The sequence below is a fragment of the Linepithema humile genome, chromosome 7 (assembly GCF_040581485.1).
Source record: "Linepithema humile isolate Giens D197 chromosome 7, Lhum_UNIL_v1.0, whole genome shotgun sequence".
NCBI classification, from domain to species: Eukaryota; Metazoa; Arthropoda; class Insecta; order Hymenoptera; family Formicidae; genus Linepithema; species Linepithema humile.
In genome coordinates, this window is record NC_090134.1 from 892,933 (window position 1) to 911,666 (window position 18,734).

The 18,734-nt window shown below is 34.0% G+C and overlaps 6 protein-coding genes across 10 annotated transcripts; 2 read left to right on the forward strand and 4 right to left on the reverse strand.

Moving 5' to 3' along the window:
• Positions 1-110: 110 nt before the first annotated feature.
• Positions 111-2,590, forward strand: LOC105678503 (leucine-rich repeat-containing protein 28). 3 transcript variants are annotated; one of them, XM_012377916.2, is made up of 7 exons: positions 111-381; positions 462-1,165; positions 1,242-1,428; positions 1,538-1,693; positions 1,838-2,032; positions 2,120-2,371; positions 2,436-2,590. In XM_012377916.2, the coding sequence occupies exons 2-7, from the start codon at positions 796-798 to the stop codon at positions 2,500-2,502; spliced, it is 1,227 nt and encodes a 408-aa protein (XP_012233339.1). In that variant the 5' UTR covers positions 111-381; positions 462-795; the 3' UTR covers positions 2,503-2,590. The 3 variants fall into 3 exon arrangements, with proteins under 3 accessions (XP_012233339.1, XP_012233340.1, XP_012233341.1); XM_012377917.2 differs by having other exon boundaries at positions 806-1,165; XM_012377918.2 differs by having other exon boundaries at positions 875-1,165.
• A 197-nt stretch (positions 2,591-2,787) lies between these two features.
• On the reverse strand, positions 2,788-4,877 carry LOC105678505 (ubiquitin-associated protein 1). The gene is made up of 5 exons (XM_012377920.2): positions 4,585-4,877; positions 4,298-4,528; positions 3,823-4,158; positions 3,491-3,715; positions 2,788-3,408 (listed from the first exon to the last, which is right to left on the reverse strand). The coding sequence occupies exons 2-5, from the start codon at positions 4,484-4,486 to the stop codon at positions 2,965-2,967; spliced, it is 1,194 nt and encodes a 397-aa protein (XP_012233343.1). The 5' UTR covers positions 4,487-4,528; positions 4,585-4,877; the 3' UTR covers positions 2,788-2,964.
• A 150-nt stretch (positions 4,878-5,027) lies between these two features.
• Positions 5,028-6,727, reverse strand: LOC105678508 (mpv17-like protein). The gene is made up of 4 exons (XM_012377925.2): positions 6,587-6,727; positions 5,942-6,210; positions 5,665-5,796; positions 5,028-5,569 (listed from the first exon to the last, which is right to left on the reverse strand). The coding sequence occupies exons 2-4, from the start codon at positions 6,197-6,199 to the stop codon at positions 5,324-5,326; spliced, it is 636 nt and encodes a 211-aa protein (XP_012233348.1). The 5' UTR covers positions 6,200-6,210; positions 6,587-6,727; the 3' UTR covers positions 5,028-5,323.
• Positions 6,587-9,820, reverse strand: LOC105678506 (transcription factor E2F5). The gene is made up of 7 exons (XM_012377921.2): positions 9,620-9,820; positions 9,187-9,296; positions 8,804-9,074; positions 8,493-8,716; positions 8,131-8,240; positions 7,990-8,037; positions 6,587-7,908 (listed from the first exon to the last, which is right to left on the reverse strand). Exons 1-7 carry the CDS (start codon positions 9,725-9,727, stop codon positions 7,802-7,804), a joined length of 978 nt encoding a protein of 325 aa, XP_012233344.1. The 5' UTR covers positions 9,728-9,820; the 3' UTR covers positions 6,587-7,801.
• An 80-nt stretch (positions 9,821-9,900) lies between these two features.
• Positions 9,901-16,191, reverse strand: Taf2 (TATA-box binding protein associated factor 2). Of its 3 annotated transcripts, none has more exons than XM_067359457.1 (18): positions 16,061-16,191; positions 15,129-15,345; positions 14,844-15,060; positions 14,287-14,525; positions 13,989-14,210; positions 13,695-13,908; positions 13,365-13,616; positions 13,074-13,282; positions 12,757-12,996; positions 12,433-12,682; positions 12,235-12,375; positions 11,967-12,157; positions 11,599-11,810; positions 11,266-11,485; positions 11,028-11,181; positions 10,777-10,941; positions 10,528-10,704; positions 9,901-10,421 (listed from the first exon to the last, which is right to left on the reverse strand). In XM_067359457.1, the coding sequence occupies exons 3-18, from the start codon at positions 15,033-15,035 to the stop codon at positions 10,185-10,187; spliced, it is 3,315 nt and encodes a 1,104-aa protein (XP_067215558.1). In that variant the 5' UTR covers positions 15,036-15,060; positions 15,129-15,345; positions 16,061-16,191; the 3' UTR covers positions 9,901-10,184. The 3 variants fall into 3 exon arrangements, with proteins under 3 accessions (XP_067215558.1, XP_067215556.1, XP_067215559.1); XM_067359455.1 differs by lacking the exon at positions 16,061-16,191 and adding an exon at positions 15,645-15,837 and having other exon boundaries at positions 15,129-15,346; XM_067359458.1 differs by lacking the exon at positions 16,061-16,191 and adding an exon at positions 15,810-15,830.
• A 623-nt stretch (positions 16,192-16,814) lies between these two features.
• Positions 16,815-18,401, forward strand: tant (tantalus). Its single transcript, XM_012377689.2, has 3 exons — positions 16,815-17,197; positions 17,390-17,545; positions 17,624-18,401. The coding sequence occupies exons 1-3, from the start codon at positions 17,172-17,174 to the stop codon at positions 17,976-17,978; spliced, it is 537 nt and encodes a 178-aa protein (XP_012233112.1). The 5' UTR covers positions 16,815-17,171; the 3' UTR covers positions 17,979-18,401.
• The last annotated feature ends 333 nt before the right edge of the window (positions 18,402-18,734 follow it).

The following is an 18,734-nucleotide window of genomic DNA, read 5'->3' on the forward strand; positions in this document are numbered from 1 at the left end:
AATCGCACATCTTATCGCAATCTATCGAAAAATATTTTCAAATTATCGTAACGCAATTATATTTACGGATACTGATGCCGAAATAAAGATTATGCACAAGGAACAGAATTTTCTTTTTCTTATTATCTCCGATAAATTATGATAAATCCTATCTGCATGTTTGTTATAATAAAAGCAGAGTTATATATTATATTATACATCAGCTGATAGCTGACGCAGGTTAGTTTCGTATCACCGATATCTTTACATATGTATACATATAATGCATTATAAAAGACTGACAAGTGCGAACAAGAGATGACAAGCGAGAAAACGGAAGAGAACAAGGATAACACAGAATAAAATGCACTGGATTTATCAACACAGAAAGGAAACAAAAAAGTAAATATATATGTTTTTTAATCGAGTTTAACTGCGCGTTTTGACATCAGACAAATTAAGATATTAACATATTATTCCAGTCCCGACTAACAATAATCCAGTTATTAATTCGCCATGGGTGAGCAAAACGTCAAAACGTTAATTTATTCCTTTTCGATACTTCAATTTCGCTCGGAAACAGAGCGCACTGACTGCACACCAATTGTGCGGAATAATAGAATGAAATATTTTTGTCTGACTACCATCATGCAGGTTTATTAATACAGATGTAGCAAGCAGGTCAAGTTATTTTGGGCATGTTTGCCTGCGGTTGTCTGTTAACCTCAGAAATGCTAACTAATTCCACCAATTTTAACGTTGACTGTCACCCTTGGCTTGGAGATTCCAAAATAGCCTATCTAATTTCCTTTAACCATGGACCCAGATTCCATAGAGATGGCAAACGAAGTCAAGAGAAAAATCATACTGCATTGGAACTGTCGTGGTCTCTCAGAGTTTCCAGAAGTGATAAGACTGCATGGCAGTCACATTCAAGAGATATATCTTAAGTGGAACAAGCTTACCACTTTGCCATCTTGGATCATGGAACTATTCAATGTAACCAATTTGTACATGTATGGTAATCTAATCAAACAGCTGCCTACAGAATTCGGTGAGATGAGCCAGTTGACAGTATTGGACTTAAGTGCCAACAAATTGGAACAAGTACCCGTCTGCATCGGTAACTTGAGTAATCTTAAGTCTTTACTCTTAAATGACAATCTCATAGAAAGATTGCCGGCAGGTAAATGTGATTATAATTAGATACATTCTATTGTGAAAACGAAGAACTTGTTAACATAAATGACAACTGAAAACAGAATTAAGCCAACTGAGTAATCTGGAGATATTGTCTCTCTCGGGTAACCAGATTGTTGCATTACCAGAGTGGACCGGCTCTCTACCAAGACTTAAAGAATTATATGTAGATAACAATAAACTGAAAGAACTACCTAACAGATTAACAATGGCTGCAGAACTTGCTATGATCTCTGCATGTTCAAACAGGTTTACGAAATCAGTATTTTATCTGTTTAGATCTATTCAGAAATTTATGTATGTAATTAATATAGTTTAAGTTATATTACTGAGCTTAGTGTAACACATGTTTATGCAGGTTGCGATATTTACCATTGAATGGATTTTTGTCAGCTCCCTGCATTCGATTTGACGCGAATGAGTATTTAAATTATGTCTCGTATCCACTTCTATTTCAACTACTTTCACGACTTCAAATGACAGCTATTCACGATAGAGCTGCTTTGGCATTCGGGTAAGTTCCTTCGAGACGTTGACTAGAAACAAATAAATATGCGTAAATGGAAAATAAATGTTGAACAGCCGTTTCTTCACTTTGAAGTATGTATATATATAAAGTAGATTTACAATCTATGCGTGTATGTATATACAATCACAGATGCTTTAAGACGCATTACAACACCAATGTGTTAAACACAAATATCAAATTGTACATAGAGATGAAGGGATTGTATGAAACGAATGACGATGTTATAATCGAATTACCACGGCAGCTTTTAAGGGTTCACGAAGCTCACGAGAATGTAACTTGTTCCCTGTGGGAATTAGCGTTGAGAAAAGTTTATACTGAGAGGTAATTGAGGAACGCAAAAACAGAAATATCTTCATCTCTTTCTGCACAATTATAAATATCTCATAATTTAACGCGAGTACATTTTAGGTATAAACATACGCTCGATGTTTCTCCCACAAACGTAACGATACTTTACAAACCACTCTCTAAGAATATTAAACCGGACTTTACATGGTCTTCTATGAATTATGCTTTATACAGTTTATTAACAAACGGACCCGCCAGTATCTGCGTAAACTCCCAGTGTCAGCAACCTATATTCACAGAAGCGTGGATTATTATCGGTATCAGCCGTCACGCAGAGTCCATGATAACGATAGCTCTATGTTGTAGTAAAAGGTAATGTATAAAATAATTGTAGTACCTGAGTGTATCAGTTTATAAGTCGTCTCTAACTTTGCAGTTGCGCCACTGCATTCGCTACATGCTCGAACACGACTATTAAGCTTCATTGGCACTCCATCAATTGATGTTAAACTCTCGTCATTAGGTACTTAATTAACACACTTCTGTACACAAAAAGATATTAGGAAAATAAAAAAATTCTTGCATATACAATTGAAATCTTGTGATATTTTGTAAAATTGAGTTTTTAGTTTATTATGATTATAATTTATTTTGGAACAATCAGTTATAACCGATTGTTTAATAATGCCCAGTAGAAATTCAAATGTCATAATAAATTATATACTGAATTAAATTATGGATTGAGAATGTAACTTTCTTCAGGTTTCGTTATTCAAGACTAGTCTCACTGAATACTATCTTTTTCTTTTTATTAAAATATACGTTGCGATTATAAGGCAAAGTATCTTCCATGCGATATAAAAATTCTATTTTTTTTTTCTGCACAGATTCTACCTGCTTCCGCATAAAATCAAATCGCAAAAAATATTCTATTATATCTTATGGATGCCGTTTTGATAGTTCGTTCAAGCAATTAGAAGATCTAACGCCTTATCGCGATCGAAATTACACTTCACTAACGTCGCAGAAGCTTCGTCCTCAGGAAATCCTAGATCTTTCAACGTGCATAAATTCTCGTAGTAAATTTTCGCTTTATATTGATCATGTTGCGCAAGTGTCAATGCTTTTTCAGCATAGTCACCCGGAATGCCGTTCTCCTCTAGAGATTGAACAGCTAATAGATATTCTACAATTTTCTTCTCGTGTATACGACCTAGCTCCAACACTGTGCGTGCTGCTCTAAGTACAGGAAATCCCATATCGCCCAACTGTGTGACTAACTTTAGATCATCCTCTGTCATACTGGATAACAAATCTGACTGTTTCACATGATTCGTCGAATCATTGTGCTTTGGAATTGAAGGCACATCGCTATCTGGACTTTCCAGATCAGGCCATGGCTTCCAATTCTGTTACAAGGACAGATCAATTAAATCAAAAAGTAACTAAACTCAATTACTTTACACCACGGAAAAGAAAAAGTTTTATTACCTCCATAACAGGCCGGTCTAACTCCTTTTGGAGATCCTGCATTATTGCTGAGACACTGCGATGATTTTCAACATTATGCACATCTACATCTACTTGACTATCTACTTGATTTTTCATCTCGTCAACTTTTTCTTCCTTGTGAGTTTCCGTATTGTCGATCGATAGTTCATTTATTATATTCTCCAATTTTCCTGCTGGTATCCACTGTGATCTAGGCTGTAAAACCTGCGTGCATAAAATACCAATCTTAATACAACTATTAAATTGATTCCTGCAATCCTACGTTAATAATATTTATTATAGAAATTTATAGAGAGATTAATTTCGTTAACCTGTGCTAGTTCTTCCATGTCATTGATGGTTTTCAATTCCATATTGTCGAAGGGGCTACTTGTGTCATTATCGAAATCAGCATAGTCGAGATCTCCATTGGTCTTTGTATGATCCTGAAGATCCTGGAGATCATTGACTGGAGGTGACAGAGGTTGAGGTGTAAGTATTGTCGTTTCAGGAGCAGGCGCTGTATTAATAGGCAGCTGTTTCACACAATCAGGTGGCAAAGGAGGAGGTGAGGGAGGAGTTTCTTCTTTCTCCTTTTTTATCTTCTCTTCCAGCCGAGCCTGACGTGCCTTGCTATAAGCTTGTCTAGCCTTACGCCATTCACACATCTGATTACAAATCAATTCATCAAGTTATCGATAGGTTTGCTTAAACGAGAAGCCATCAAACAAGTCACAAAATCTCTGTATGGTATATTACATGGAATATTAAAATATTATGGGTCTTAACAAATAGATTATGCTTCACCTTTTCAAGTACCGATTTCTCCAAGTTGAAGTCGTACGTCAGCTTTGATACATCCGGTAATCGGTTGTTGTATGCCGCGGGTAGACCGATCTTTCTTGGTGGCTTGTAGGCCTCCGCGATTTTCACGTGAACGCCGTCCATGTACGACGCGACCAGATCGCATTGTGCCGAAATAGAGGAACGAGCCATTAGTTCCTACGCATGGGACAACGCTAGGAAATAACGCGTGACCTGCAGCAGAGACCTTTCGCTTTATTCGCCGAGTCTCGGGGCATAACCTAACTTACATCGCAATAAATCTCGTTCAATCGCCCGTATCACATGCCACTGACACATCTCGCGCATACAACTGCAATTTAATTGAATGCCAGACTATCTACGACTTTAGACTCGCGAGATATCTTTCTAATAGCTGAAATGACGAAGAACACTTTTATTTGACAGGTCGCACATCTTCGCAGCTATATATATATGTATTACATACATTCACATACATTTAAACCAAGAAAGTCAAGTTTTCACGAGGTTGGGATTTGAATCTCAGCTAAGAGGGTTTGAGTCTCTGCTAAATGGGGTTCGAATCTTCGTTAAATAATTACTTTTTTATATATGTATTAATAAATAACAATAAATGCTCTATAATCTCAATGTATCTAACAAACAGTAAAAACATGACTTTTTCAGACACCAACTGGAAACAAAAAGTTATAAGAAAATGATGAATCACCTATATTCATAATTGATTTTATTTAATATTATTTTTAGCATCATTAACACAATTTATGCCAAATTTTATTGTCAATTGTGTAATATCTTTCACTTCAAATACCTGTCTAAAGTTATAAGTACTTTCAATTTTTTTAACATAGCTATATATCTATAAAAATAAGTAATACTTTTGTACTGTGAATATCACAGATACCATCATGTTACATATAATAAGATATAAATGTAACTTCCAATTATAAGTCCTAAGTTACTTATATACAAATTAATCTAATAAAATGTCAATTTTCCTAAAATATTTCATCGTAGTAGAGGAATCTGCATGTTTCTTCCATTGGTTTGCGTTTTACTTTCTAATATAATCTTGGAATTAACATCACTAACGTCTAATAGTTCCTTCTGCTTTCGTTTAGTTTCAAGAGTTTTCATGTATGCGAGAAAACATGTCCAAACTAAACTGCATACACTGACATATACAACACGATTTCGCTCCGGAATTAGGAAAAAATTTATAGTTTGCAGGACTGGCCACACACAAACACCAATCTAAAGAAAAAATAATCTCATTAATTTCTCTATCTCCAGGCAAAAAGATCTTTTTTCTATTTTATCTCCATTTTATCTATATTGAAAAATGATACCTTATATGTTGGCCAGAACTTAATTTTGACTTCTTCGATGCATTCCGAAACTGGCTTTAATTCAAGAAGATTCATGCCAAAAAAGAAGGAACACATAGCTGCAGGAGTGTATGTGACTTGTTCAACCAAAGCCTGTAATCATTACCTGGTTGTTTAATTAATTATTATCAAATTCAGTCAATAATTAAGCAGTTTTCAAATTATTTAATTTTATTTATATGTGAATAATTAATTACAACAAAAATCAAACAGTATAAGTTGTTCTCTTTATACATACCTTAGTGATTGCAGACTTCAAGTCTGGTTTTGGCCAGAAGTAAGATGCACATCTCAGCCAGCAGTATAATGTGGGTGCTACGTAAAGACCACCGTATATACTAAAACGTGCGGCTTCCATGTAATTAAATTCCTCCTTGCCCATTATCTTTTGTTGCAATAAACAGGCACTTGGCCATATAATTGAGTAGGAAGTCATGCCTCGAATGATTGGGTATTTACGAGAGATTTCCCGAAATTTCACGAATATAATGCGCATTTTCGTTGTTTCTGTCACAAAAATATAGACGTTTTAATTTGTTAAACTATATAATCGAAAAAATTAGAATAATGTGCGTTAAAAATGCATGTGCTCGTATGTTTCATCAAAATATTGCAAGGTTGTTTCATGGAAAAGAAAAATATTAAACACTTTTCCGAGATTGCCTCGAATAGATTTGAAAACAAATTGCATTGTTATCAACTTCAATGTTCAAGTTTAAAAAAATAATCACGTTTTAAAAAATTTATCTTTATAGATACAATTTACATATTACACAGATACAATAGATACATTAACCATTTCTAAAAATCTTTATGACACACAAATTTCGCAATTTCACAATGCATTACATCACACGTGTTTTCTCAAAAATGCACATGGTACCTTTCGCAGCGTCACCGGGAACAAACGTAGGGCGAGAGGCACCGAGTTGCAACGCTTCTTGGTGAACGCGCTCGCTGCAACGCTACTTTGACAGACAGCTGCAGCGTTGTGTGTGTCGCAACAAGTCGATGCATCTGGGATGCACGTGTCCCGCCGTATTGCCGACGACTGAATCTTCACGTTGACGGAACACGCTCCCGTCGTCGACGGCGATGATGAAATCGGTCGATCCATTCTTATCTGTCCTTGATACGCATCACTCTGTCGCAGCGAGCGCGCTTTTCCGCTGAATCGGTCGTATTACGCAATTACGTGGTCGTCTACGTACCTTCCTGTTAACACAGGGCTCGAAAGAGGTCGGTAATGTCCGTGATGATGGCAGACCGCGTGACTACTTATATTTCACAGTTGATTTTTAGAATGTGATTTATACGTATGACGAAAGCGAAACGTCAAACGACACAATTTCTTGTGATGGTATATTCAGATAATATAATTAAACATGAGAACTATCTCAACAAATACAATTGATGACCTTGCACGATAAGATATATAAATATAAGTAGATATATGCGTGTCAGTAAAGGTGTATAGGTATATGTATAACAAAATAGCTTAAAATGCAGAAATTTGTATGATTATACACAATATGCATTCATTCTTTGCATATTAGACATTGGAATATTTCAAGGATACGTGCATGTAAATTCTTACCAAAAATCCAACAATTGAGAAAAAAAAGCTTACTTTATGACATTATGTTACAATGATCTTTTTTTTTTTTTTTTTTTTTTTTTGATTATATGTTCTTACAGCCCGTTTTCCTTAGTTTATTAAATAATTCGATAAACAATTATATACTCATGTACAGTACATATTCATAAAGCAAGCTTGCATGATCCGATTACAGATTTACAAAGGTGATTTCTAGCAAGTATATAAAAAAAGTCTTTAAAATTTTGCATTATTCTCAGCACTGTACAAAATTAACAGCCAAAATGGAACGTTTTCAAACAGATACCTTTACAATATTGCAGTATGCTTTTTCATATTTTTAATAAAAAAATACTGTATACTCTCAATGATTGCAATCTATAGATTTTCTTAAAATTGTATGCATAAATTTGATAGTTCTACCGAATTCCTGATTAATTTTGCATGCTGTTGGCACAGTCCAGTTTGTAAATCAAAAACTACGCTAACCCAGTGTTCTCATTACGTCGCGATATCGAATAAATCACAAACACCTTCGTTTTCACTAAGATTAAACTGGTAATCCTTCTCGCTCGGTGGTGGACTTAATCTCACTAATGGTCCACAAACTGCAAATGAGAAATTTAAACAAATGTTAGTGTTCTATAAAATTACATAAAATAAACAACAAAGTGAAAGATTTGACTTACAATCAGAATAGAACTGATCAAGTAACTCCAAATCTCTTTGAGCAATTTCTGTAATAAATTTAATTTGATTAAAGAAATATAAATCATGCTAAATGTATTTACAACATATAATAAATTTAGAGAAATCATAAAATAAATTACCTGTGGTGTTTAAATCACGCAGAACTATCTTGGCTTCTATTAACTCTGGATCTTCTTCATCCTCGTCATCAGTTAATACTGGATTGGGTTTAGAAGCGCTTTTTGGTGGTCTAGTGTTAAAATAAATTATATATATTTAATATATAAATATATAACTGTAGTCTTGAAAAGTGGATATCACATACAAGTGTACATTTTGCATCAAATGAATAGCTCAAGCTAGAGAACTATTCCTCCCCTTTACAAAATCATTCAATTCTTATTTGCTCTTATGTGTAGATCAAGAATATTATCTTTCTATTCCTGATACGATTAGAGCATGTATAAAGATACATTGGCAAATGGAAAAAATATCTATTCACCTGCCAACTTTCCTCTTTGGTTTAACAATGACTTCCTCCTCTTTCTTTTCATCGTCCTCATTCCCACGTTTTTTGCCCTTTGATTCTTCTTGTAATCTCATTTCTAACAATTTATTATCATAATTTTTGGCTAATTCTGGTTGGACCGTATACACTTTAATTTCTCCAGAATTGCTCTTCAGATACATGTTGTAGTTTATTACGGTTTCATCTTGTACAACGGACTGTAAAATGTCAAACAATAAAGATATGACATTAATACATAGTGATACAATCTATGTTAAGCAATTTTCAGATATTGATTTAAATACCTTGAGAACATTTGGTACTGATAATTCTGTATCTCCGGGAGCTTGGATTCCTAATACAAATTGATCTAAAAACGTCTCCTTCACATCCTCATAAGTGATGTATGCATATTTCCTATTTATCAAATCGTTTTCTATATTCTTTATGCTTTGCTGTATCCACCGAGTGTGAGTATCAAGCATCAGTTCATGATCCTCAAGTTGCGTAATTTCCTCCTTTAGATCTGTCAGCTTTTCTCCAAGTTCTTGAGTATTGCAACCAGGTCCTGCACCCCTTCAATCACAATTTGCATAGTAACAATGCATATTATAGTAAATGAAAGTTAAACTGCACAAATGCAACCACAAGTTGAGTGGTTTATAGAAAAAGTAAAAGTGAAACTTACTTCCATTGGATGCTGTTCTTACTTTTCTTCTCTATGAGGCCGATACCTTCGAGAACGTTTGTGATGTCGTAAATGCGCCGTTTTTGTCGCACCTCCAAGATGTCCGCAGCCTGCAAGGTGGACAACACGCAATAATATCCTTATCAGTTGTCGAAATATCGCAATATTCCCGTTTATAGGTTAGGTGTGATCGCGTGTTACGATGTTGAGATACCGTAACGCTTCGACTACTCCGAAGACCTATTCGAGTTCTTTACGAGATGGATGGAATATTAGCGAAGTTGAAAATCAATCGGACAGCTGTAAACAAACCCCTCGCTGCGCACTTCTTTCAAAATTCCCGCAACCCAGATATGGCGTGTACGCCCGCGATAACTTAACCTAGTATTCAGGTTAACTTTTTCGGTGCCTTATAGCGAGGACAAGCACTCACGACTTTCAAATCCAGCACGCCGTTCTTCGCTTTCTGCAGCAAACCGACGAAACGGGTGGTCAGCAGTCCGAGGGATTTCTCGAAGCGGCTCTGCTGATTATCTGCCATTATCTTGCTCGTTGTCAAAATTTTCAAAACTCGCTACTCCCTTCGAAATTGCCGCAACACCACGGACGCCATCCTAGTTAACGTGCAACGGACATTCAAATGTGAGCGCGCCTCTGCTGTTGGTAACAAAGTCCCGATTGGTCCCGATTAGGTAAATAAACGTTTAAAAAAAATTGTTTGGAATTTATACTCCTTATATTTATTTCTAATTATGAGAGCGGATTACAGAAATTGTGATAAAATAATCTTTGAAATGTAAATACAAATATATTTTTTTTATATTTATATTTAATAAAATATTCAAAATATAATATATGTCTTATTGCTTTTACTTGTATTACGAATTGCATTATTTATTACATTCTGTTTGTAACACTTTAATCGTATAAAAATTTAGTAAAATATACAATAATCATAATAAAAAAATTTTAATTTAAATAAATTAATAATTGATTTCTTAAGGAAAAAGAAATTCATTAGTTACAGTTGGTTCCGGACTTTGACTGGAACTAGCTGAACTAAGAGTCTCATCCTTTACTTTCAAAGCAGAAGAATCCTTGTCTTTATTTTTGTCTTTATCCTTATCTTTGCCTTTATCCTTTTCCTTCTTCTCCTTATCCTTATTGTGCTTATGATCGTGCTTATGCTTGTGTTTGTGTTTATGTTTTTTCTTATCTTTCTTTTTCTTTTTACTCTGTAAAAAAAGCATCATCATTACAAATCTCAAGAATGTTTTATTTATGTTAAAAATAATATTGCATAAGAATTTCTCTCTACTGCATGAAAAACTTCGTATATACCTTATTGGTAGAATCGCTTTTAAGTTTATGCTCTTCTGACTCCTTTTTAAACATTCCTGGTTCAAAACCTATAGGACCCGCAGTTCCCATAATACCAGGCAATGATGCGGAATTATCACTGTAATATTCTGACTTTACTTTCCCTTCACAGGGTATTGGAATACCCCGTTCATCCTGCTGCAAATAGCAAAAGTAAGTTTTTTTTATTTGACAACAACGAGAAAAGCAAAAATAATTTTTCAAACTTACATTGTTCGTTGACTTTTGTCGTTTTACTTCTGGTCCATGTTCTGCTAAGTTTGATGGACCCGGAGGATCTCTAATTGGAGACGCTTTCCTTTTGTTCGATATGGGCAAGTTCTCAACTTCCTCGACCGATTCGTGTCTTACATGTTGTATCGCTGCAATTTTGACCTAAACAGAATGTATGCAATTTTATTAAGATACTAAAACCAAAGGTATAGTAATAAAAAAAAAAATAACATGTTACATAAACTTACTTCATGTTCCGGACTTTGTGGACCAATCTTTTTGGGCTTTGTGATCGCTACAAGTTCGGGATTAGGAAGACAAAACGGGACTTTTGTACCGTACAAAGTGTAGTACAAATCTACTAAATCGCAACGCAGTTTTGCGTCGTGCGATAACATGCCGCTGCAGAAAAAAATTACGTGTTCATTAATTCATTGACACGTGAAAAAAAAGATTTAGAGGAGAACAATCAAAGTATTATCGTACTTGATCAAATTCCATATACGATCGACTAGATCTGGTTTGTCCAAGCGGTGTTTATGGGCCTTCTCAAACGGTGGATTCTCTACCATCAACCGTACAAGTCTGTGGCGTATACCAGGATGTGGATCCGTTTCCGCCATGTCCAACAAGAATTCCAAATCTTCCCACTTACCGTCCACGCGAGTAAAATCAACTAACGCTTCCAACGCTGCAATTCGTATATCTGGAAAATATTAGCGAATTGATCATTAAGAATTTTGACAATCAACAAAGGATATCAATATTAAAGTAAGCAATCCATTGTTTAATCAATCAATTATCTCAGTAGACAATTACCGATAAATTGTCCGTATGTTGCATATGCTCTAAAAAGATGAGGATTGCTTGGAAGGTGACCGAACTTTTGAAGGATACGTATAACTTTAAGACAAGTTACGCTGACGGTATATTTGTAGCAGGGTAATAATTTTTCCAAGTTCAAGTTTCTCGTAACTTCCTCCAGAATGGCCTTTGTGTCGACTGACAAAGACTCAGCTGTGATAGCCGTTCTGTGTGTAAAAGGTCAAATAATAAAATTTATACATATTATTATCTAAAATTAAAAAATATTAATAAATACTAAAAGTATTAATAAATATTAAAAATATTAATATATATTAAAAATATTAATATATATTAAAAATATTAATAAATTTGAAATTCACCCTTGTTGTACGCTAATAACTGGTGTTACAGTTGCACCAAGAGCTTCTATCAGCGCAGCTCTGTAATAATTGTCGGAGTACCTATTTTTACTGTTATCGTTATATTTAAATAGATCCAGTAGGAAAGCTAGTACTTCTGGTGGACAAATGCCATGCGCATTGCGTATTCCCGCCATAGCAACTGGTATAGTCTACAAGTTCAATTAATATCACCTATGAAACATATTAAAAAAAAGCTAATAAGCTAAGTATAGAATATACTTTCAACCTTTTGCAGGAAGTAATGTTGAAAATTTGAAAAGTTGTTTTGCTTAATAATTCGCCGGCACGACGCAGATCCAAATAATTTCCTAAATATAGCCAACATAGCCGGTGGACCGACCCATGTTGCTACCATGTCGTTAGCTACCTACAAGCACATATATTTATTTACAAAAATAAATAATTAAATTAGACGACAACTCACCTTCGTCAAACAATGTGCAGCACGAAGTCTAACTTTGTAATAACAATGTTCATTTTCTATAGTATCGGTCAACGCCAATCGTGTGGCAGGCGTTGGATGATGCTGCAAAGCCACGATCGCTTCCAATTGCGCCGTGACGTCTCTCTCGTGTCTCAGTTGATATTGCCACTGATAATCGGGTTGCTCAATTTGCACCGCACGCATAATTGTCATTTCTGGATCAAGCCTAATCCACAATACTGGAGAATCACTATAAACAAGAGAAACATTTTTTACATTTGAAAATAATGTTTGCAATCGTTGGTATAAAGTACGTGATTTTACTCCATGGCGGAGAGATCCATGTCAACTTCCTCGCCGGTGCACAGTGGAATCTTTTTCTTCTTGTTTCTACGGCTCTTACTGTGGCATGTGATATCTGCTCTAGCCATTGTGCCCTCAATTTGTAAAGTGTGCTTAAAAGTTCCATCCAGTTCTTGAATATTAACCACTAATGGACCTACATATTTCCTGATCCCTCTTTGATGCGTGGTGTCCTGTTTGATCTCTAATTCCACCGTGTTTCTATAACATGTATGTCATATTGTAATTTGTATGATATATCAAGTAATAATTATAATTAAATTTAAATAAAAAAGTACCTTTTTCTATTAAATACAAAACTTAAGCTGAATTTTGCATGACCGCCTGTCCGCACCCACTGATCTATGAATACTGACATATCTTTTCCTGTTACTGTAAAGATTGCTTTAGCAAATACATTTGTACTAATTAGCATGTGCGACCATAAGCCAGATTCGATCTTTTGTTGCGCGGCATTGGCCGCTAGGGACAACTGTTTATTGAACACCTGTAAACAATTAAATTGATTAGTTTAACTTAAATTTGTGAATTTATTATTAAGAGAATTTGGAAAGAAAAAAATAGAATACTTGGAGCAACAACTCCTGGCCAATCCTATGTTCTAGCATTCTCATGGTTAGATGTGCTTTTTTGCGGAGAACTTCAATGTATTTTGGAGACATTGTATGTAAATTTCTAATAGGAAAATAAAATCCGGGGTCGGGAGCTCGAGGAGCAGGCGCTGGAGTATTGGCCGCGATAGGCAATGGTGCTGGTGCTTGAGACGGATCTAGTATTATGCCACCAAACTGTTCTTCGTATTTCACGACTTCTTGCAATTCCTGCAAAAATTATGTTGATCAAAACAAATAAATAAGCTGAAAAAAATATTGTGACTTACTCAATAAATAAATACTTACAGACTGAATCCACTCTCTGTATTCGTTGTTACCAAAGCATTTTTTGGCATATAGTCCTGTTAGATAAGTAGAGATACCTTTAGATAGCCAAGTATCGGACCAATTTTGCATAGATATAAAACATCCAAAGAATTGTTCTGCAACAGCTTGCGCCATTGCCAATTTAGTGATGTATACTTGATCTATAATTGCAGTAGAATGCAACAAATTTGTGCTGTAAATAAATAAATGTATAAGCAAATACAGTATAAAAGACTTAAAATATGCAAAATTTGTAAAAGAGATTAATCTTACTTTAAAATGCTCATAGTAGCATATGCATTTATATCCTCATCTATTTCATCAACAAAGACCTGCTTGTAGCAAGAGTATGGATAGCGATTTGATAAAGTCTCTTCATAAAATTCGAATGCCTCGTGCAAGTATTTCGCGGACACTTTTAGAGATGGTAAAAGTTGAGGCAGGCAGAAATGAGTTACTTCGTGCATATAAGGATCCACAAAGATCTCAAAAGGCCTTAAATAGAATAAATTCATATTATTATACTACAAATCGCTAGTATCTATTAATTACATCTATTTAATTTACTTACCCAACTGCCAGTGCAATATTTGGAGCACATGCGGGTGTATTGAGTACATAATGAAATGTCTTTCTACGCATATCAGGTGTATAGACAACTTCGATTAGATCTCCACAGGAAATCGCAGTCATTGAATCATCGACAGTAAATTCCAACTTCCAAGTGCATGGTTCAGCAAAACTATCAACACATGGAAACCATAATCTGGACGAATTTTCGTAGCTGTATGTATACATGTGTGCACCTCTCTAAAAAAAGAAATTTCTATTAATATTAAAATAAGTATAGATTTTATAAAATAATCAGTCAAATATAAAGGAATATAGCTTAAAAAACCAACCATAGTTGTTGGTGCAAAAAGTAAAATATCTTAAATTTTCATAATAAAATTATTGGTCCACATAAGACCAATAACTGCGCCACCAATAATTGCGGTCGGTTCTTTAAGTTCTATTAAAATGGCAAGAATGTCTAATATAATGGCTTCTTGATAATAATATAATAAACTAATAATATAATAAAGCTAATAATATAATAAATAATATAATAAAAAAAATATAATTTACCTCAGCCAAAGTTCCTTCGCAGTTAGGTACAACAAAATGTACACCTCCTTGTGGTTGTTCCAAAGAAAATTCAATGCTAATCCTTAATTTTCTACCTTCTGCGACCAAATGAGCTACTTCTGGTGGTATTTGAACCACTAATTCACCAGCATTGTTATCAGGATCAACTTTTTGAGCCGCTGCTAAATGCATATTCGAGAAAAACTCCAAGGAACGCCTGTAGAATAATTCAATTAATATTCTCTAATATCACAATATTAAGTTATGAAAAAAAAAATTACATACTGTTTACTATCCCCCTGGCAGATATCCAAGAATGGATCAAAATATTGAAAAGGCGCTTCATAAGAATCATTTAAGCACACTCTATATATTCTGCATTGTTTGGCATTGAGTTTTATCAACCTTACTGTGTCTCGAAGTGGAATAATTGTTAATTCAACAAAACCAATTATGCTTTTCCTTTGAAAGCTTATTCCTGTTAAGCTTAATATTTGGTGAGCTGTAAAATATCAATCACTAATTATTTCACCAGAAATTATGACAAATCTTGTTATATTCACTTGTAAATTTAATGTATAATATATAATTTATCTAAGAATGCAGTTATTTGTTTTTAAAAATGTTTTGAGAATTATGTATTACTTTTTGTTTACAAAAAATAAAAAAAAAAACTAAACATAATTTCAGTGAATATTATCAGAAATTTATTTGAACATTTATGAAATATAATAAAACATAACCAAAGTGATTTTTGGCATTCAATGCTTTATCATTAATACCAAAATTTTGAGATACTTATAATTTATATGGACGACTATTATCTCCTGTTTTTTCTTTCTTCATTTTTCTATTATCACAGCAAAATAAAGAAAAACTAATCAACTAAAATCCTGATTAACAAAAGCTAATAATATTAACCACGCATGATGCATCTACAACACATCTATCAGTATCAACCAGTACCTTCTCAATGTGTACTAAATGCAACTGGATGCTTTGGTATTTTCAGCAGTGTTGCGATATGGGACCGGTTGTATGCGCATGTGCGGCAATACGGCGTCAGTACAGTGTCTCATACAAATTAAACAAGGCACCGTTACTCCGCTACATTAAAAATATTTCTAAATTTTTTTAAATTGATTGAAATTTTTTACTTCTTGGTTTTTTAGCTGCTGGCTCCGTAGATTCCATGCTTGTAAATAAATAAATCTTACCTTATTTGTAATCACCAGACCTTCTCATGTCAAAACGTCCCGCCATACAGTCAACACATAACATATAACGGCACTGGATCTCCATCACCGCACATGCGCAGAGCCGCACATGCGCATACAACCGGTCCCATATCGCAACACTGATTTTCAGATGTAACCGTACATACACACACATCCGCTAAACATTCTCGATTGCGTACGTGTGGCTTAAGGTGTAAGCAAATCGACCAATCACAGTGGGCTAGTTTCCACCGAAGCATCTAGTCCGGCGTAAAACCGAATTTAAGTCGATGGAAACGGGATCAATTACGCTTATTTCACTCCCGCTTCGATCCACAAAAACTTTACTTCCAATGGAAACAGCACACTAAATTTCCTACACCAAAGTAGAATCGGATTGAAGACTTCGGTGGAAAACTGGCTGCACTAGTTCAGAGTTCATCTTTTTCCCTCCACATAGAAGAAGAAAGATAAACTCTGAACTGTGCAGCCAGTTCAGCTATAAAGAACAGACCTATTGACTTCAGGAGGTACAAACTTAATGGCGCGTTTACAATACCATTTGTCGCTTATGCTCATTTCACTATTCTGTTATTATTGGGCGCGTTCAGCAGAACAAATCGCTTGGTAGCAATCGAACATGATTGGCTCTTACTTTTAGAACCAACAAATCAACAGTCGAGATTCAACGGAAAGTCTACAACTGTTGAGTCCGCTGAATGCAGTCATTGAAACGTCTGCTTATTATGATCCAAAGAGGTCTCTATGCATGTTTATCTATATATGAAAAGCTCAGCAGTGTGGAGTTCTATGTTCCTACGCTAGTGTAAAAAGAAAAGAAATACGGCGTTACTTCTTTGCGATAAAACAATATTTTCTTTTTTCACATTGAGTTTTAATAGAATGTTAGAATATCAGACAACATAATATTATAATTTGTTTTAGATATTTTACATATCAAATGTTTGGTTATTTTATCCAGCATTGTGTTTTCGTTAGAAAATGAACGACGTTGTACGTTTTTAATAAGAAAATTCAATATAAAGCAGTCTCATCGGAAAAAGTAAATATTCCTTTAAAAGTATTTTATAAGATTTCTGCAATATTCCAAATGGACGAGAAACAAGCAGAAAATGCGTAAGTCATAGAGAAAAAATTACCTTACAATTCTATTGTTTTTTGCTTTATCAATTTCTTATTTAACGATAAGAATATACAAATATTTTATTTTATACGTTAGCATCAAAATATTAAGTTAAGTTTTTTAAAAAGAATAAAAGTTATTCTTTAAGAAAAAGTGGAAATCTAGAAGCTATTCTAATTTTTTAGAATTTCTGTGGGCTGTTTAGATAATATCAGCTTGCCTTCGGTCACAGCTGATTTAGAAATGCTTACTATAAATGCTAATCCACCGTCTACAGAAACTAAAAGAGTTCTTAGGAAAAGATTACCAAAATCTGTTTCTCCAGAAAATTATAAGAGAAGGTAAGATTATTTAATATCAAGCTGTAATATGTTCATCTTTCACATATTTTTAATGGTATTTTATCCATTTTTCATAAGATGTACCTTGAGACCAAAAAAGAAGATACAGCATCTTTATCTTAGCGAAGAAAATATCGAAGAGTATTATTTAGACAAAAAAATAAAGAAGAGATCGAATAATCTTGAAACGATATATGAAGAAGGTGATAATGCGAATGACGATGCTGCAATACGCATGAGTGCCAAAAGATTCAAAAGAATGTTACTGTTTTCACCTACAAATTCCAAACTGAAAAGGAGACGTGCAAAAATACAAAAGGCCTTTGGATCTAAGATTAAGTTAAAAATGTGTGGTTCAAAGCAGATTGTTATAGATAAATTAGACACTATCAGAGAAAATTCACCGATGAAAATTGATAGTGAACTTAAATGATACCAAGCTGTTCTATATGACATGTTTACATGTTAACTGCTATTTTTTTCAAGGTTTCTGAATAATGTATTGTGCTATTTTTTTTTAGGATTTTATAAATTGTTAGTTTCTGTACTTCTGGCATAAATACTGAGATAAAAGAGATTGTATTAACCCCTTAACCTGCAAGCTTGAGTTAACTCTGGCAAGTGGTACTAGCAGAATTGTGTTAGCCTGAGTTAACTTGGGCATGAAAAATAATTTATACTAAAGTTATTTTCGTATATATATTTGATGAATGTAGGTGATAAAAGGTTCATCAGGAATGTTTAGCTTTGTTTACTATATGATCAGCTGCTAAAAACTATGTTAAGAGGTTAATACAAAGTATTTCAATTGTAATATTTGATAAATAAAAATTTCTTTATTAAAAATATTATATAAGTTATACGATTATATGGTTCTCTGCGAATACTCAATTCGATTTTTGCACAGATTTACATGTGTGCTAACGTACAGGGTAGATAGACTATTAATAATGTAATAAGTTTTTTTTTATATTTTCATGAAAGTTGTGATGCGTCCAAAAGCATTTTTTTATGTGTAAATATTATTTTATATAATCTTCTGTGTATTTGAGATTTATCTTGTTTTAATGTGTATGTGTTTTTTTTTTGTATGAAACAACAATGTGCTTTTTTATTCGTTTAAATGAGATGTTCGTACCACATAATGCATTTGTAGATTAGTTTATAAATTCTGTATTTATACATATTA

Coding starts and splice junctions, on each gene's coding strand:
- LOC105678503 (XM_012377916.2), top strand. CDS start 796: ATGGACCCAGATTCCATAGAGATGGCAAACGAAGTCAAGAGAAAAATC. Junction 1,166..1,241: donor CATAGAAAGATTGCCGGCAG/GTAAATGTGATT, acceptor AACTGAAAACAG/AATTAAGCCAACTGAGTAAT. Junction 1,694..1,837: donor AGAGCTGCTTTGGCATTCGG/GTAAGTTCCTTC, acceptor ATACAATCACAG/ATGCTTTAAGACGCATTACA.
- LOC105678505 (XM_012377920.2), bottom strand. CDS start 4,486: ATGGCTCGTTCCTCTATTTCGGCACAATGCGATCTGGTCGCGTCGTAC. Junction 3,716..3,822: donor ACATGGAAGAACTAGCACAG/GTTAACGAAATT, acceptor TTATGCACGCAG/GTTTTACAGCCTAGATCACA. Junction 3,409..3,490: donor TAGACCGGCCTGTTATGGAG/GTAATAAAACTT, acceptor TCCTTGTAACAG/AATTGGAAGCCATGGCCTGA.
- LOC105678508 (XM_012377925.2), bottom strand. CDS start 6,199: ATGCGCATTATATTCGTGAAATTTCGGGAAATCTCTCGTAAATACCCA. Junction 5,797..5,941: donor TGAAGTCTGCAATCACTAAG/GTATGTATAAAG, acceptor TAATGATTACAG/GCTTTGGTTGAACAAGTCAC. Junction 5,570..5,664: donor AGTTCTGGCCAACATATAAG/GTATCATTTTTC, acceptor TTTTTTCTTTAG/ATTGGTGTTTGTGTGTGGCC.
- LOC105678506 (XM_012377921.2), bottom strand. CDS start 9,727: ATGGCAGATAATCAGCAGAGCCGCTTCGAGAAATCCCTCGGACTGCTG. Junction 9,297..9,619: donor GCGTGCTGGATTTGAAAGTC/GTGAGTGCTTGT, acceptor TCCACCTTGCAG/GCTGCGGACATCTTGGAGGT. Junction 8,241..8,492: donor CCAAAGAGGAAAGTTGGCAG/GTGAATAGATAT, acceptor TTTTAACACTAG/ACCACCAAAAAGCGCTTCTA.
- Taf2 (XM_067359455.1), bottom strand. CDS start 15,689: ATGAAGAAAGAAAAAACAGGAGATAATAGTCGTCCATATAAATTA. Junction 15,061..15,128: donor TGCCAGGGGGATAGTAAACA/GTATGTAATTTT, acceptor ATTATTCTACAG/GCGTTCCTTGGAGTTTTTCT. Junction 13,617..13,694: donor ACAGAGAGTGGATTCAGTCT/GTAAGTATTTAT, acceptor TAATTTTTGCAG/GAATTGCAAGAAGTCGTGAA.
- tant (XM_012377689.2), top strand. CDS start 17,172: ATGGACGAGAAACAAGCAGAAAATGC. Junction 17,198..17,389: donor GAGAAACAAGCAGAAAATGC/GTAAGTCATAGA, acceptor CTAATTTTTTAG/AATTTCTGTGGGCTGTTTAG. Junction 17,546..17,623: donor CCAGAAAATTATAAGAGAAG/GTAAGATTATTT, acceptor ATTTTTCATAAG/ATGTACCTTGAGACCAAAAA.